This window comes from Rousettus aegyptiacus, unplaced genomic scaffold (assembly GCF_014176215.1).
Source record: "Rousettus aegyptiacus isolate mRouAeg1 unplaced genomic scaffold, mRouAeg1.p scaffold_m13_p_2, whole genome shotgun sequence".
NCBI classification, from domain to species: domain Eukaryota; kingdom Metazoa; phylum Chordata; class Mammalia; order Chiroptera; family Pteropodidae; genus Rousettus; species Rousettus aegyptiacus.
This window is the reverse complement of record NW_023416295.1, coordinates 14,658,816-14,676,992: the sequence shown is the minus strand read 5'-3', so window position 1 is coordinate 14,676,992 and position 18,177 is coordinate 14,658,816. Positions and strand designations below refer to the sequence as shown.

Here is an 18,177-nt window from a genome sequence, read left to right as displayed (position 1 = left end):
AGCTTTTACCAGCCTGTTGCAATATCACCAGGAAGCACCAGGGCAAAAGTATTTGGTTATCGTAGAAAAGGTGGAAGATAGCAAGCCAGAATACAAAGGTAGGAAGTGGATGCTTCAGGTAGAGCCAGACCAGATAGTCCCAGAGTTGACTCCTTAAAGTGCAGAAAACCAGAGCCACACAGACTTTTTAACTTCTAAACATAAAACTTTATTACATTTCTAGTTAGGTCTTTTTTGTGATGTACTTAGGACCAAAGACTAATAGAGAAGTTCTAATTATGCCCTTAGGCTAATTCGGTTTCCACCCCACCCAATAGAGTGATGCTTTGTCCCTCTTCCCCATTCCAGCTTGAGGCACTTGGTGTCGGAAGAAAGCAGTAGCTGGCTGGAGAGATGGGGTTTGAGACTAAAGGCTCCAGCGAGAGTTAAGAAAAAAACTGAGGAGAAGTCCCCTTCCTCTCAGGTCCCTCCCCAGGTTAGCAGAAGGAAAGAACACAGACGCTTCCATGGATGCCACAGTAGGCTTCCACATCTCTCATCCCAGGGGGCAACTCCAAGGCATTTTCCCTGCCCCCAATCCAGTATCTTCATCCTGGTTACTTCCTGGCCACACTTCTGATCCTAAAAATCCGCTCCCACCTGACCTTTGCCCCTCACTTTCCGCCTTGGGCAGCCTGAGCACAGGAAGCAAGAAATCCCTCTGATTAGGGATCTTAAGCACTAGAGAAGCCCCAGGCAGCTTTGGAGAATGGGGACCACATGGCTACAAAAGTGCCTGCTCTCTCTGCCACCACCACAGCCTTGAGGAAGCCCAGGGTAGATGCTGCTCTGTTGGCCTCTGTGCTCAACTTTGCTCACTCTCCTCTTCCTCCCCTACCCCACCCCCACCCCAGATAAACAGTATATACACGCCATCAAAAGAAGAGGGGTTAAAGGAGCGGGGACCCACAGGCACAGATCTCTTCTACCTTCTTGAGCTGGGAAGTGCCAAGGTTTGCCAAAAGAATACAGAATAATGGCCTATGAGTCCAGGAGGCTGGGGACAAAGCTCTCTGGCTCTGTTGGGGGTCAAGGGAAGGAATCAGCTCCAGCTACCTAGCCCAGAAGCCTATGGCAGATGTGAGAGGGGAAACCTCATCACCTTGAAGTCACTGCTACCTCTCATATCCCCTTTTAGCTATTTTATAGGCTCTTTTCATCCCTCCCAGCTCCAACCCCAGCTGTTAAGAATTTGGTGCCACATGGTAGAGGGAGAAGGCACATCTTCAGCCTAGTCCCTGCCAGGTCCACCAAGGGCAAGAGTTAGTCCCTAGTTCCTCAAGCCTCACCAAGAGGTACTCACATATCCACAGCCAGAGGCCGCTCACCCCAGGACAGAAAGGAAACTGGGCATATCACTTGAGGGGAAGGAAAAAGTCTGAGACCCAGACCCCCATCACAGGGCCCAGCCCTCTGGAGAAGTGAGAGCCCAGGGTAGAGTGGAACTGGGGGTACTCCTTAATCGCGACTCCCCACCAGCTGCAGCACAAAGGTGAAGATGTAGATGATGTCCGTGTAGATCTGCAGGGCACCAGTGATGTAGTCCTCCGGGCTGATGGTGTGCTTCCGGTTCCCCAGGACCAGCTGCGTGTCATAAGCCAGGAACTGCAGGGATGGGGGAGCACAAGTGAGGACCCAGGGGCACAGTGCCCGAGCTCCTTTCTGGTCAGCAGATCTGTCCCCAGAGCCTCCGTGCCATGCAGTATGCTTAGGGGACACATAAATGAACAGCAGGACACGTCTCTACCCTCAAGCAGTTCACTGTCTAGAAGGGGAGAGACACACGGTCTCTACCGTGTGGCCTGGTGAGTGAACAAGAGGAGGGAATGCCCAGAAAATCGGTGGAACCCCTTGACAGCAGGGAGAGGGAAGGGTACATGTAGCCACACTCCCTTCCTCCCACACAGCCTCAATGCATGCTCTACGCATTCGGTTCCTCATCGCCGCCACCCCCCCCACTCCCCTTCCTATTAGGGGCAGGGCCTTACTTACCAAGGTGAAACAAATGGCCCCCAGAGCGGCATAGACCATATGGAGCCAGTAAATCTGGGGAGAGGGAACAGGGATAGTGTCAGAAACCTTAGCAAAGTGTAGACCAAGGCAGCCCTCAGGACCATCTTCCCCTGGGATTCTGCCATCGAGTGGGCAGATCCAGGAGGCTACCTACATGAAAGGCCTACATCTGCCTTCCAGAACCTGGAAGAAATTAAAAGGGGGACAATACTTGGCAGAGAAAACGCAGGGCATCCGCCAATGGCCATATAAAAACCAGTCTCCAGCGTGAGATAAGGTACAGAGGTTTCTACTTCTGGGAAAAAGAAGGTGGTTGAATTACAGCCCTGGGAGGGGCAGACCCAGGCATGCACTGGTCAAAGAGCCCTGTCACCTTTCCCTCCGTCATGATCATCCTTCAGGACAGTAGTTCTTGCAGCCCAGCCTGGGAGAGACAGACTGAAGAAGGGAAGCCCCCCACCCGCTGTGATGAACATCAGAATCAGAGAGCACCCCCAGGGCAGCTCTGCTCAACAGCCTTCAGGTGCCTGTCTGTAGAAGGCCAGGGCCAGCCCATGGTCAAGTGGGCAGGCAGTGCTATTCTTGTACTCCCCCCTCCAGCACTGTTCTCCACTCCCTGCCACGAGGCTCCCCTTAGCCTAGAGGCCTCACGCTTTCCCCCAACTGGAATAAAAAAGAAGTTGGATACAGTGACCCTTGAAGTTCTTTCCACCCTGGCCCATTTCTTGGTCCTCTGGGTTCCTCTCCCACTCTGCCTCCTAGAACCTGGTCTCAGCTAGCAGACAGATCTCACCCACTGCTTCCCACAGGAATTCCACGATGCCATCTGTCCAAGGCCTCAGGTGCTATGGCTCCGGGGGCCTTCTGTCACTGAAGAGGGTATATACCCTGACCCAAAGGATGGGGCTTCAGCACTGGCACCTTTGCTAGCCAGTCGCAAGGTTCTGGAAGTCAGAGCCTGCCCAGAGGCCAGTGGGACCTGCTACACTCATAAAGAAAGTCTCCATTCGCTGACCCTAGCTCTCCCAGGACACTCACATATTTGAAGGACAGCACAATGGCACTGACGATCCCAGTCACCATCATCACAATTCCCAGGACACAAAAGAGGCCTGTGCACGAGGTGAAGTCCACCTGGCGGGAAGGAAGAAAGTGGCACCTGTCAGACAAGTGCCACAACTAGCACCCCAACCAGACTGGCCCTGCCTCCCCCCACCAGGGAGCACCAGTCCTGCCTTCTGGGGGACATGGAAGCGACAGTGACGTTCTAAGGACAGACGCAGGAAATAGTTCTGTAGGTGTAGCTATGAAAGGACAGGGACTAGGGTCTCTAAGAGAAACCTTGGGTCTAGGGGTCTGGTCCCTCCCAGGTCTGTCCTGGTGCCGGTCCTTAAGGGGGTAGAATGGCCAGGGGAGGGACCCCCTGCCCTCACCTTGGTCTGGAAGCAGAAGACGGTGACTGAAATGGACACCACAGCAGTGATGATCATCGCGATGATGACGGCTTTGGTTTGATACATACTGAAGGGAAAGGGTTAAGAGAGGCCAGAGGCGTAAGCCATATATGACTGACTCGAAAACCGCCACTTCCACAAGGACTCTGCCCAGAATCTCCCAGAGATGCCCCACTCCCCCATAGCATGCACTTCCCAGGAGTGTCGTGGTTTGTCCCTGAGTGTACCTGGAAATGGTGCCAGTCATGAAGCCCAGAGCAAGAGTCTGAGGAGAGGAAAAAAACTAGTGTGAAAAACTTAAGAGAGGCATGGCCATGGTGGAGTGTTCGAGCTGGGGTTAAAGGTGACTGAGGAAGAAAAGGCAGCCACTGAGGAGACCAAGGCAGGAGTCAGGATAAAGTGAGAGAGAGAGCCAGACATCTTCCACAGTGGCGTTCCCATCCCTTCCCTGGGACCAAACACCCCCTCCACCCTTCCAGACTTACAAAGAGGGTCAGCAGGATGATGTTCCATGGGAAACGGCGTCTGAAGGGAAAGAAACCATGATTGTGTGACTTGGGGCTAGCCAGGTGTCAGAGGCTCCTTTAGCAGAAGGAAGTTCTGGACTTGTGTGCCTAGAGAATTAGGCCTTGACTTGAGAGAGGGGAGGCGAGTTTGGCCTTTGGTACCTGCTCAGGTGGTTCTATGCAACACCAACAACATGGGGCAATAGGACAGACCTGGGCTGTGGAGCCACAAAGACCTGGATTCTTTTGCAGCTCTTACACCAACCATTTCTGTAACTGTGAGAAAGTTACTCAGCCTCTCTGAGCCTTGGGTTCTTCCTATTTGTTAAATGGTTAACATGCTGCATACCTTGCAGGGCTGCTACAAGAATAATAGCTGCATAGCTAAATAGATTCCACACAGGCAAAGTACTTTGTACACACCTGAAAGTAGCTGCTATCATCATCATTGCTGCTTTTAAGTCTTTACTCAGTTGCTATTAGGAATCCCCTTTCTTCCCAAATATTTGGCCCAACTATACCCACTGCCATCCCTTCTCATTGTCTGAGTCTCTGGGGCTTACCTGGGTCCCTGGCAGCAGGCAAGAGTCAGGTAGGTAACCAGGAAGACAGCACTGGGGAGAAAGAGACAGGAAGTAGTCCACAGGCCCTGTCTGCTCCTCAGCCCCTCCTGACCTGGCCTGGCAGCACTCACCAGGCCAGCAGGTGGGAGGCCCACAGAGCTGTTTGGAAGTCTGAGGGGAGGCTACCTAGTTAAACCAGATTACCCCAGCCAAGGGCACTGAGATCCTCTGGAACAAGGGGTCTGGCCAGGAAGGAGGGTGAAGGAGGCCATTAGCAGACAGGCTAACAACTTGGGGACCATTTTTCTGTACGCGTGTTGCCACCAGTTCCCCACCCCCGCTCTGAGGAATTCTGTGCTGCTGGTATTCCTCATCTGGTGGCATGCACCCACACTTCCCGACACAGGGGCAACCTGGAGGGCCCCTCTGAAATCCCTGAGAAAAGCCAGTCAATTGTCACTGCTCCTCTCCCTGCCCCAAGCAAGGAGAAGCACAGACTCACTAGGATGCGTAGTAGACAGCCACATTTCTCCTCACGAACTCATTGACTGGTTTCCTGTGGAGCAGGGGAAGACAAGAGAGAAGTCACAGCCATCTCCTCTAATCACCCACATCCAACTCTTCTTCCAGTCCATCTGAGTAAAGGGCCCACCCCATCTCCGGGCGGGTGTCCCAGAGCCCCGGGCCCAGCCCAGAACCCTAGAGCTGGTAAGGGAAGGCCAGAGAGGCCTAGAGACTCACACAAAGGTGAAGATAGCGATGATGGCCACTGTGATGAGCAGCTGGATAGAGATGATGGTGTAAACCTGGAACACAGACAGGTCACCATCCCACACCTCTGGCCTCTCCCCAGGAAGCAGCCAGCCCCACCGGACCAAGGAGCCCAAATGACCCTCCTCTTCCCCTATTAGTGGTAGGGAGAGGCTCCTTAATTTTGAAGGATCTACTCTGTTTTCACTCGCGAGCCCTCCCTAGCTGCAGCCAGGCAGAGGCCACCCCCGTGAGGACCCTGGCCCAGATACTAGACACATCTCAGAGCTGACCCCCCACCTCCAGCTCTCCTTCACATGCCCTCTTCCCGACATCCAGCCTGTTGCTGCTTGCTGCTCCTGCCTCACTGCACAACCATGTGTGGCCTCCGCATCTGCAGCAATTCAGGCCGACATGTGCCAGGTATCTTGTCTACTCTGAGCAGGTGCTATGTATCCATGAGCGAGGAGGGAGGGAGGCTAAGAACATGAGCCTCTCTGGCTTTGAGTTGCTTATAGTCAAACAAGAGAAAGAAGTCTGGGAAGGGCAGAACCCTGCGGAGCCTGCCGAGATTCTCCCAGACTGAATCTGCCCCCACCCCAAAACCGGGGCATGGAAAGAGGAACAAAAGGGTGGGGAAGTGGAGTCAGAAGAATGCACGGCTAGAGAGAAGGCAGCAGCATAGTGCCATGGGAATGAGTACCCCAGGGCTAACAGTGCCTCCCAGCTCCCTCATTCCCATAGCCCAAGGGGCCCAGGTACACCTGCCTCCCAGCCTAGATCTTACCTTTCGGATGAAGGTGTGTCGGACTTTCCTGTCATCCCAGTCTCCAGGCCCGAAGCTGTCACTCACTGCTCTCTCCTCCCCATCATAGCCTGGGCCTGGGGACAGATCACATATGGCCAACTGAGGACCTGAAACATGTGGCCTCAATCCCAAAGCATCCATGATATTATCTCAGAGTCTGAGGTATCTCCAGCCAAAAGACAAGTGTTATAACTTGAACTCCTTGCCTAAGCCAGGTCCTCAGTGACGCAGAGCAGGCCTGGGCACCATATGGAGCCATGTGCCCCTGTCACAAAGGAGCTTATGTTAGAGCCATTCCATCAGCACGCATTCATTGAGGGTGCCCAGCCCACACCTGGGTGCTCTGGGTATGAATACATGTAGTCCACCAGCAAGAGGTCTACTGAGGAAGCCAAGCAAGTAGTATACAGTTTGGGAGCATCCGCCAGAGGAGCTGGGAGTCAGAGCAGGGGAAAAGGAAGATAAGAACCCGGCATGTGTGTGGAGGGCAGAGCAGAGTGTGAGGACTGATCTACGTCAGGCCAACATTCAGCCTCAGAGAAAACAGGTGTGTCAGGGCTGCACGTTCACAGGGCAAGGCAGGACTGGAAGCTGGCTGATGCACTAACGTTCACAGCAGAGCAGAGGCGCACGGCCAGGTGGGCACTGGCTGTGCCCCAGGGCTCCCGAGGTGCTACAGGGCCTCAAACGTTCCCTGCATGCCTCCTGGGAACTGCTTTCAAAGTCCACATGTGAGCTGCCCGGGAAAAGTCTCACTGCCTTCGATCTCATTTCATTTCTGACTAGAGCATCTGACTTGCCATGGCATGTACCAAACATCCAGATGACTTCTGGATGTTTGCAAAAATAAGATGTTACCTTAAAGGATGACTTGTCAGCACCGAGGTTTTTTTTTTTTTTTTTTTTTTTTTTTTTAATGTGCTTCATGTTCCAAAGGAAAAGCGTAATCTGGGCGGGGTGGCAATTGCCTAGTCAGGAATGGCCTCTTAAGGTAACCGCTCTGAAGTAATTACTTCACCCAGACACTTTCTCATGTGATGTGTAAGTTCTGGTGTGTGCCGTATGGATTCGGTCTCCCTGCCAAATAAAGGGGCCTAGCAGGTGGTCCAGCGGGGCTGGTGCTGAGGGAAAAAGGCAGTAGCAGGTAGTTGGGGAGAGGCAGGCGTGAGGAGAAAAGTGGGGAGGGTAATGAAGATGGAAAACGAAGAGATGAAAAAAAAAAAACAACAAATTAAACAGGAGATGGCCTCATGTGTTGCATGTTTTCTTCTCCCACCCACCCCCGAGCCACCCCGGGGACTCACCGTAGTGCATGGGCATTGGGTGGATGGGGGGCATAGGTTGTGGGTATCCAGCAGGGTGACCGTAGCCAGGCTGTGGGTAGGCAGGGTAGGCAGGGTACCCGCCGGGCAGGGGAGACGGCTGCCCAAAGCCCCCCTGGGGCGGAGAGCCAGGGTACAGGGGGTTGCGGTCCTCATACGGAGGTGGGGCGCTGGGGTTGGACATGGTCGCTCAAGGGCTGAGGGGAGACCCCAGCTGCTGGGACCTGAAATGGGAGATAAGAAAAGCAGTCGTGAGTGCCCAGGCCCAGCTTAGCCCCAGTCGAAGCTGCCTCCATGGAAGGAAGCCCTCATATTTTCTCTCAGTCTTGGCATGTCATTCTCCGCCCACGGGCCATCCTCCCCATCCCCACGGCACTCCCTGCCCCACCAGATCAGCCCTGCCCCTCGCCCTCTGCCAGCTTTCTGTCCAAAGCCCTTCTCATTGTGCAGGTTCCAGCCATAGGAAAGGGCTGGGGGAGTTATTTAGTGCAGGAGCCCAGAGGGGTCACTGGCATCGGGAGGGTGAAAGAGGAGCAGGGGGCCTGGGAACTCTTCTGTGCTCATTTAAGAAAGTCTCCTAGTGACCAGGGAAGAAGCCTGATAGCCCAGCAAAGCCTCGTGGTGAGTCACAGGGCCAGCTGGGGGTTAGCCCAGCCCCCACAGCAGCTGGCAGGAGTGTCAGGCCCAAATGGCAGAACTGGGGAGGAGGGAGGCCCAGAGGGAAGGGTTGGGGAGGAGGCTAAGGACAACAAGCTAGCCCCGGGGCTGGAGCCAGGGGCGGGGTGGTGCTGAGGGCCCATGGTCAGTGACAGGCGGAGTCAGGGGACGCCGGAGTGGGTGCATGGGGCTGGCCACCAGAGCTGGGAGGTTGCACAAATGGGCAGGCCTGAGACAGGACTTTCTAGTTCCTTCAAATACAGCCTAGGCGTGTCGGAAGGGCGTGTGGCAGTCTATCACTGCCACTGCTCCATGGCCTTGCCAGAGAGTGGATAGTACTTGCAGGGCCCCAAAGACCCTGGGAGGAGACACACATTTTGAACTCCAGGGTCTCTGGTATCCCCGTAATTCCTGCCTGTCTCCCCCATCGCCCCCCAGGGGGCAGAGGCTAGCAGGGAAGACAAATCGCCGAGTATTCATGCCACAAATTTCAGTTAGTACCTTCTCAGTAGTAGGAAGAGCCCCACAGCCAGGGGAAGGAGGAGGGAACCCCAGAAATAGAATAGGAAGGGACCTCCAGCTGTACAGCCCAAATGCAAAGTTCAGATAAGGGAATCAAGACCCAGGACTGTAAAGTAATTCCCCGGGGACACAGAACTAACAAGTTGACGGCACCCCCAGAATCAAGGCCTTCAGGATCCTGGGTGTATGTCCTCTATATCATGCTGTGTGTATGTGCATGTATTTAATGCTGTGTTCTTTATGCCTCTTCAGCCCAATGAATGTCTTTTGGGCCTAGTGTTTCCCTCTGAGGTGGCAGATATAGGGGCCTGGGAAGGGCTAAGAAGCAGGTCCCTGGAAGGCTTCTATTAGGGACAGGCCCTGGCAGAGTCTGGGCCCCTTGACAAGGCCACCACCTCCCCTTAGAGCATCTCCCAAGGGGCAGACCTTTAGGATCCAAGAGAGGGAGCACCCAAGATCCAGGTCAGCAGGCAGCCTCAGAGCCTCTGCTGGAAAGAAGGACGAACCGGCTTCTCTTTTTAGAGCATGCTGCACAGTTCAGGGATCAGGTGAAGGACTGGCTTATCTCTCCTCTCTTATACTGGAATAATTCAGACAGGGCTGAAGGTGGCAGGGAGGGTGGGGGAGGAGGGATTGAATAACAGGCCAGATCTCTAAGTGGGTTATTTTGAGGAAAACTGTCCCTCATCTTCCCAGAGTAAATGGACCAGAAGAGCAAGAATGTGTCAAGTCAGAAATAAAAAAGACATCCCAGACAGTGAGGGTGTGACCCAGCAAACGAGGGTGTCAGAGGCTGACCGCGGTGAAGGCCCTGCACAGTGGAGCAGTGGCCTGAGGAAGTGGGGAGCCGGAAGAGAACAGGGGAAGACGAAGAACTGAGTGTCGTGACTCTAAGAAACAGACATCCTGTGTTTTAAAATGTTTGGGGTTTATGTAAGGGTAGGAACATATTCATAAGTAGTTAAAATATGTGAATCTCCTTACTAGACTTTTAAAAAAGAAAAACTGGGGTCTCCTCCCCTGAGGCAAGAGGCTCCTCCTCCCTGTACCCCTCTACCCACCCCCTCCAAACCACCACCGCCCTCCCCCTTTTAACTCCACCAAAAGAATGGTAGCCCTTTTTCAGGAAGAGGGACAGGCAGGTCACCTTTGGAGTCGGGTTATCTGTCATTATCATCATCTCGGCACCCCAGACCCATCTGATGGTCATCATCCAGATGGCAAATACACAAGTGAATAGGCTGAACACAGCCCAAGAAAGGCCCTGTGATCAGAAGCTCCAGCTGAGCCACCAAACAGTGTCACCAGGACCCGGCCCTATTGCCTCCTCGGGGAGAGCCTCTGTGAAATGAGCTGAGTGGACCAGATGATTTCTGAGCTCATTCTAGCCCTAACAGACTGGGATCCTGGGACTTACCTGAGGAGCCCAGCTACACGGGGCCTGCCCTTTGCCCAGCCAGCCTGCTTGCCCCTCCCTCCTTCCTGGAAGCCAAGCCAGAAAAACAAGTCCTTCCCCAGACGAAGGGTGAATCAGGGAGAGCAAGGCCAGCCCTAGACGGCAGCGGCTCCTGGCTGCTGACTCAGAGCACTCCCTCTGCGCTCCCCCACCCCTTCCTTTGACTCTTCTGGCCTCAGAGGAATTCACAGGGAGACCTGCTTGCTGGGAACACAGCAGGCCACAGTCCAGTTCTCTGGGGCCTCAGCCATCAGCTCATGCCCACCAGAGACCATCATTGACCACTTCACTTCACTATGCCTCAGTTTCTCCACCTGGAAAATGGGTTTAACACTATTACTACAGTGCCCTCTACAGAGTTGTAAAAATTAAATGAGAAAATATACATAGAGCACTCAGAATGGTGCCTGCCCCCTAATAAACAGTAAATGTTGACTATCTTTAGTTACTATTTCATTAAATCCTCACAATAGCCCAACAGGATATATATTGTCGTTATCCCTATTTACAAGTGAAGAGATAGATGTATAGAAGCATTAAGTCACTACCCAAGTTAACCCAAGTTACTCAGCTAGGGTGCGAGGAAGTCAGGCAAGACTTGAACTCCAAGACCAAATCTGGAGCCCATGCTGTTAAAGCCCATGCTCAGATCCCTTGTTTGGACGCCCTGTGTATCCTACTTCTCATCTCTTCCCATGCATTCCCATCTAAGACTCTCTGATGACAACGGGAGGCTTACACTGCAAGTGGATGCCAAACCATTCAGCCCCCTTAATCCTCCCGGTTCCCAAACCCAAGCCAACCCCCCGTCGCTCCACCAACCACACGGCCACAGTGCAGGGAGACAGAGCGACCTGTTCCTGGTCACAAAGCTGGGCCTGGGGCTGGGACTACATCCCAGATCTCTGGTGTAGGGCTGGCACAGGAGAGGGAGAGAATGTCCAGGCCAGTCAAGGGAGTGGCTGAGCTCAGCCACACTCACCTCTGAGCAGTGCTGGATAGGCAGGAGCCTCAGACCCAGGACTACCAGCACTGGCTGCTACTGAGCCTGCTTCCTGGCTGCTGCCCGACCTACATGAGGGCCATGGCCACCTTCTCAACATCAAGGCCTCAGCTAGGGGTGAAGTTTGTGGCTGGCATTGCCTCGGTAGCAGGGAAAGGCAGAAGTGGTCACTGTTTACTTTCATAGCTATGACTAAAGGTGGGAGCTGGAGAAGAATGTAGAGTTGAAAGGGAAGGCGGGGAAACAGCAGAGAAGCGGTCCAGGGGCAGAGTGAGGAATCATGCCCAAAGACTGGAAACCCGGGATCCAGTCATCTAGGTTCAGCTGGTAGCTACTAGAGGGGCTCACAGTCTCCAGGGACTAAAAAGGACCTTTAAGGTTCTCCACTGGAAGCTGGAATTTTCCTTAAACACAGTGGGCATTCAGCTTCTGCTGGACACAATCCAGTGACAGGGAGCAAGACTGTTCCACTTTCGGGCAGCTTGAATCACTAGCACATTCTTCCTCACAATGCCTGTTCTAAAGACACTCAGACTCTGCCCATCCTTGCCACATCGCAGATCTAAGTTTGCTCTCCTCTCCCATGGCCTCATTCCCTCATCAGGAAAGAGACAGAACCTCTCCTTTCTCCTGCAGGACCCACAGACCCAGCCATCATAACAGCAGAAGCAGGTGGGCTCAAACACAGGACTCGTTGGCTGTCAAGGTTTTCAGATGCAGCCTTGGGGAAGCATCTCCTTCCCCTGGAAGTGTGGCCACCGTGCTTCCAGCCAGCTGAGGCCCAGGCTCAGGCTCCCCTGGGGGCATCTGAAGGGTTAAGGCTCTGGAATCTGCAGAGAGGTTTGAGCTACTGGGGTTAGAGCAAGAGGGTGTGTGTGTGTGTTGGAGGGAGGGGCAGAAAGGAGCAGCTGACTGGTCCAGGCAGCGTGGCCTCCTCCCTGCCAGGAACGGATGCCCAGAGCCAGAATGGAAAGAATAGCTCAGAGCAAGCATCTCAGGAAACCCCACCCAGCAAGCACAAGAGCACAGCCCCTGGTCCACTGTGACCAGGTCTCTTATGACAGACAGTCTCCTTACCTCCCTCTTCCTTTACTTACTTTAACTCCTCCAGCTCTCCCTTCCTCCCAAAAAAAGACTTCACCCTCCTACCGTAGCACACAGCTATCAGGGCACAGGAGTAAAATAATACACCCAGGAGTGTCTGGGCAAGTCACCAGGCCTGATGCACAGGGACCAAGGTGCCCGGAATCAACCTACCCTCAGTCTAACTGGCCCCTGGGATTAACAGGATGATGCTGAGTGGATCTAAAAACTGAAACATCAGAGCTGGGATGGACTTGAGAAATCATCTGGTCATTTGACAGACAAGGAAACCCCGGAACCAAGAAAGTTCCTGCCCCAGCCCACGACAGCCCTCTGGGTCATGGGTTTGGAACTTCATTCCCAGCCGTCCCCACTGTCTGAGACGCAGAAGCGAGCACACACACAGCTGAGATGGAGCCAGAACAAGCCACCCATTCCCCCAGCTGTCTGTGTCCTCCAGCTCAGAAATAGATAGGACTGCCAACCTACAGCTTCCCTCCCAGCCCATGGTCTCTAGCCAGGGTGGCCTCTCTCCAATCACACTGAGAGGGGTGGCTCCAGTCTCCAAGGAAGGGGAAGCCACCTTGGAGAGAAAAGAGGACCCAGGTACCCACAGTCCCCCCATCACCCTTCTCTGAGGGCAGAACTGAACCATCCCTGCGGTAATCTCAGGGACCCCAGGCGAGTGAGTGGTCAGAATGGCCTGGGAGCGCAGATAAGGAAAGTGAAAGCTATTAAGCAGGCAAGGAAGGAAGAGAGAGAACCACTTATCCTGTACTTGCTACCAGGACCTCAGGCACATAGGATCCTCACGAGGGCACTATGAGATGCATATTCTTATCCCCACTAAACAGGTGACAAAACCGAAGTTCAGAGAAGGACAGATCTGAGGCCCCAAAGCAAGCGAACAGCAAAGATGGGTTTGAACCCAGATCTGATGTCTGATTTTAAAGTCCACACCCTTTGCTATTATACCTACCTCGAGCAGAAGCCCCTGGGAGACCCCCACCAGTCAGTCACCTGTGTGACTAGGCCAACACCCTGGGCAGAATGAGGTAAAAAGATATTTGCTGTTGATATAGGTCCCTGTCCCTGTCCCTTTGTATAAAGTTGAGCCAGGCCAGGGCCCTGGGTTAGTAGGCAAGGAGCTGAGTTCTTGTCCTGGCCCTGGTCCTGACTCCACTGTGTGCACTAGGGTAGGCCACTTCACATTTCTGGACTCAGTTTTCTCACCCATAGACAAGTATGCTGAACCAAAAGATCAAGGTCCATGCCAAATCTAAGTCTCTGATTCTGAATGAAGAGCCTAATGACTAAAACATGAGGCTTCAGGGCAGAATGACGTACTTCCTAAAGAACCTCTGCTGAGGTCACTACTACGTTAACTGGTCTGGAGGACCGTCTACAGAGGCAGAGGCGTGTGACACGTTCTGGGTATGGGAGTGGCCATAACTCCCTTTCCTCCCAAACTGCCCCCATAATGCCCTCTGGACCCTATTGCCAGAATCTTCTAGGGGCTCACTCACTCAAGAGCCTGCAGAGAAACAGGGTAGCACTAGAAAAGAAAGAGAACAAGGCAGGAAGCCAAGAGCCCTGGGTTCAAGTTCCAACTCTACCACTAACTAGTATGGGAATCCAGGCAAATGACTTCCCTTGGCCTCCTTTTCCCCTAAATCAGCCCACATGGGGAAGAGGAGGAGGGGCTGCTGGTTACCTGGAACCAGAGAGTGGAGAGCTAGAATCATCGAGCCAGACATTTCCTGGACTGCTCTAAAGAACAGTGTCCCAGAGATGGGAATGGATAAGCTGTGAAAACAGATCAGTCTGAAAAATAATCCATATCCCATTTTTTTTTTTTTTTGGAAATTCACAAGGCACAATGGCATATTAGGCCTCTGGGAAGTCCTGCAGTGAGCAAACCTGTTCAGCTTTGTTTAACCCAGTGTTCCTTCAAACTTCCTTATGCCTGAAACATTTTTATCAAAGCACACCAGGCCTCCTTTTTTTAGAGATAGACCCAACCCTAAAGATGATTCATGTCCTAACTCATATCTTTTTTTAAATTGAGGTATAGTTGTCATATAACTTTACTTTAGTTTCAGGTGTACAACATAATGATTCAATATTTGTATACAATGCAAAATGATCAACAGTAAGTCTTGTTACCATCCATCACCATGCAAAGTTGCAAATTTTTTTTCTCATGACAAAAACATTTGTTTACTCTCTTAGCAACTTTCATATATGCTCTGCAATATTATTAACTATCTAACTCCTCGTATCTTAAAACGCCTGTCCTTACGCCCAGCCCCTCAGAGCAGTCACATTAAGTACCAGGCATGCCCCCTCAATGTCAGGGTCAGTTCAATGCCAGGATCCTCTCTTCAAGGGTCCTTCCTTCCGACTCCCCACCCCTCACAACTGCTATTATAATCTCCACAGTGGAATTTACTGCCAAGGACTGGGTGACATCTCCAACTAGCATAGAACCAGGAGGCTGGCATCCCCTGACATCACCTTTATGTAAGAGGAAAGAGGACAAATCGTTACACCCAAGAATAAGGACTCCTTCTTATCTTCCTCCTTGACTAGTGTTTTGAGTACCCTCTAGATACCCAGCACTGTGGCCTGTGGTCTTCTGGATATCATTTCTACTTCAAAACAAGACCTAGGTTTTCGTCTAGAACTACACAATCTTAGGGTTGGAAGATTCTGTGAAGGCCAGCCCCTCCACAGCGTTCCTAACAGAATACTCCAGAAAGCCCGCACCAGAGTTAACCATATTGTGAGCAGAGGGCTTCCCAGAGAGCTGTCTGAGCTTCCACTCTCTGGCCCTCCCGGTATACCCTTCTAAAGACACACAAATGTGGGCCCCTTCTCTGTGGCTTCTACTTTTTGAAGGGCCCGGGATGAGAAGTCTGGGGGTGTAAATGCTGAGGTGGACAGCTTCCAGCTAAGGCCCCCGTTCCCATGGGAGGAGGCTAAGCTGTGGTGGCTATTATCTCAGCTCATGACATGAGGCTCTCCCCACACTTAAGGTGTAACCCGTCATTACCTCTCTGACGTGCCCATTTTTACAAGTGAGGCCCTGAGATCAAGGCACAAGAAGACAGGAAGCCAGGGCCCTTGACACTGTGTGGTCCCACCACTTTTTTCTGTTACAAACTGGGTCTCTGGGTGCTCATGACTGGAGAGACAGGGAGAGCAGGCAGGTGAGAAAGAAATAATGGCTGCCCCCCTGTCTCAGGCAAAGCAGCCCCAAGGAAGCACCTGGCTCCCCCTGCCACCACTGGCCAGGCCAAAGGCGCCAGCTTTGAAACCAAAGCTCACGGGTGAGATGAATATTTCAGAGCCCCAGAGAACTGGACACCCGAGGGACCTTCCATGACATGTGGCTCTGACCCTGGTTCCCAGGCCTACCCCCACATAATCTCATGTCCAGGTTCCTCAGGTAGAACCCCACCCTCCAGAGGCCACAGTGGGCTGCGTGGGGATGGGGAGCCCCCAGAGAACAAGAATTGATGCAGCACCCACAAAGTCAGGGCCAAGCCTCCCAGCATTCTTTCTTTACTTGCCCTCCCACTATCCCCTAGCTCCTTTTCCAGTCTCTGCTTGTTTACCCCTTTCCCCTTTCCCATGGTCCTGATCCAAAGAGGCCCCAAGGAGTACAGTCTTCCCCTGCAGCTCTCGGAACCCAGCCTGGGGACAGTGACAGGAGACAGGCACACCGAGGTAAAACCACGGTGACAGAGGCGGCCACTTCTGCACGCCAAGAGCGGGGCTGCTCTTCCCACCCTGCCTCCACGCCAGGACGCCCCCGTCCCCCACTCACTCAGATATTCCTCCACTCGTCTACCCCAGGGCTGGCGCCGGGGCGCGCAGGGGCAACCTGAGGCAGGGGCCGGCCCTGCGCTGCCTCCCTTCCCCCTCCCACCAGCTGAGGGCCATTCCACGCACAGCTGGCCACTCTGAGACTGGCACTGTGGACACGCCCTGTGACAGACACGCTCCAGGAAGAGGGGCACATGACACCCTCAGACCCTGACCCGTTCACCGGGTGCCCAGAACCAGCCGGCTCGGCTCCCAAGAATAAACCGACGACACTTGCCAGCCCCAGAGCCACAGGGAAATCGAAACTCCAACCGAAAACAGGACGGATCTCCACTCCGGCACCGGCTCCTCCTCGGGCGGGAGCGGGCTCGGCCCGCTGCGCACTCCGAGAAAGTTTGAGGTCCCCGCCCAGGGCCCCCCACCGCCACCCCCCGACTCAGCCCCGGCTCAGTCCCCACCCGCCCGCACTACCCAGCTCCCCCGAGCCCCAGCCCCCTGGCTTGCCTGGCCGCTCCGGACGGTGCTTTCCCGGCCTCCAGGCGTCGCGAGTCCAGAACTGCCCGTGCTGGCCTAGGTTAGGCTGGGGCTCCGCACCCCGCCCTGACGCGCCGTCCTGGTGGGGCGGGGCCTCAGGGCACCGCCGGGGGACGCTGGGTCCCGCCCCGGGTCCCGCCCCGGGTCCCGCCCCGGGTCCCGCCTGCGTCCGCCTTGGGGTCCCAGCGAATTGTTAGAATTTTGGGATTTAAAGGCAATACATGATCATTGATGGAAACTTAGAAAACACCAAAATACAGGACGAAGGGCACGTCTTTCTATCCCCTCCCGACTCCCGGCGAGAAGCACTCGCTTTTGCTGCTGCTCTCACCTTTATGTATGTAACTCATTTTTCTAGAGGGGTTATATTGGTTAAGTTTTGTTGATTGCTTTTCTTTTACTTAACATTTTATCATGAACATTTTCTTGTCGCTAAATATTATTCAAAAGCTCCATTTTAATGCCTCAAAGTATTCTATCATATAGCTGTGCTGACTTATTAAATCAATTTCCTACTGGACGTTATTCAAAGTGTTTCCCATTTTTTCATTATTAGACATAAGTCCGTCATGAACATCCTTGAAAACTCTATGCTTTTAAGCCAAATGCACTTTTTATGCTTAAAATGTCAAACAGCCAAACGTAGACGTGGAGCTTAGGATCGCTGCTCTTGGGGGCTAAGACGTTTCTGCTTGAGGTAGCTGCAACCAGGAAAGCGACTGTTAAGAGTCAAAAGTCCTAAACTGAGATGCGGATTAATATTATCAGTGTACAGCCTGGGCTGGGGGCTTCACACCTATCATCTCCATCCTCACAGCCACAAATGGAAGAAGGCGCTAACGGTTTTATCTTAAGAAGTGAGGAAATGGGTTCTGGGAAGTTTTGAAACATTGCCCAATCTGTAAAGTTACAAAGTCCATGTTTTTTCCATTACACCAAAGGCTGTTTTTTCCATTACAGCAAAGCTGTTCACTCACTGCTGGTAGGTGAACAGCTTTATTTAAAGCGCTTATCTCATGCTAATAGCTACAGGTCCACACTACCAATAAATGTCTTTCACAGCCTGTTGATACTTTTCTTTTTTTATTTGCTTATTTTTTTATTAAGTTTGTTGGGGCAACACTGGTTAATGCAATTATATAATTTTCAGGTGTACATTGTAATTTGACATCTATATATTCTATTGTATGTTCACCACCGAAAGTCTAGTTTCTTTCAGCTACCATATATTTGATCCCCTTTACCCTCTTTACCTTCCCCCTACCCCCCCCATATTTGACCCCCTTTACTCCGTCTACCCCCCCTCTCCTCTTCATGCTTTTCCTTTTTGAATGGACCAGGGTTGACTTGACAAATCACAGCTAGAAATGAACACAGCTGGACAACCAAGACAACCTGAGCACTTCCAAACCCATCAGTAAGCACTTTTCCTGACATCATCTGCTGTGGCCAGTCCAGTTTTTACTGGAAGCTCATTTGCATGCTAAGCATAAGTGAAAGCAATGTGCTTACTAATAAATATAGTAAGCAAAGTTGCCACTTAGATTGCATATTTCAAACCAATCGAAATAGAAATGTTTTTAAAATTGCCCTCCCCCCCCACACACATACACACTGTATTTTTATTCATATAGTT

General features: G+C 52.7%; 2 protein-coding genes across 2 annotated transcripts in view; one reads left to right on the top strand and one right to left on the bottom strand.

Moving 5' to 3' along the window:
* The window catches only part of PNKD (PNKD metallo-beta-lactamase domain containing), a 58,883-nt gene that overhangs the window by 3,113 nt on the left and 37,593 nt on the right, over positions 1-18,177 (top strand). The gene's annotated exons all lie outside the window — the stretch shown is intronic.
* TMBIM1 (transmembrane BAX inhibitor motif containing 1) lies at positions 185-16,657 on the bottom strand. Its single transcript, XM_016156739.2, has 12 exons — positions 16,512-16,657; positions 7,438-7,679; positions 6,113-6,207; positions 5,317-5,381; positions 5,078-5,131; positions 4,576-4,626; positions 3,992-4,031; positions 3,734-3,771; positions 3,486-3,573; positions 3,091-3,186; positions 2,032-2,085; positions 185-1,644 (listed from the first exon to the last, which is right to left on the bottom strand). The coding sequence occupies exons 2-12, from the start codon at positions 7,637-7,639 to the stop codon at positions 1,498-1,500; spliced, it is 930 nt and encodes a 309-aa protein (XP_016012225.2). The 5' UTR covers positions 7,640-7,679; positions 16,512-16,657; the 3' UTR covers positions 185-1,497.

Coding starts and splice junctions, on each gene's coding strand:
- TMBIM1 (XM_016156739.2), bottom strand. CDS start 7,639: ATGTCCAACCCCAGCGCCCCACCTCCGTATGAGGACCGCAACCCCCTG. Junction 4,032..4,575: donor GCCTGCTGCCAGGGACCCAG/GTAAGCCCCAGA, acceptor CTTTCCCTTCAG/ACGCCGTTTCCCATGGAACA. Junction 3,574..3,733: donor ATGACTGGCACCATTTCCAG/GTACACTCAGGG, acceptor CTTTCCCTTCAG/TATGTATCAAACCAAAGCCG.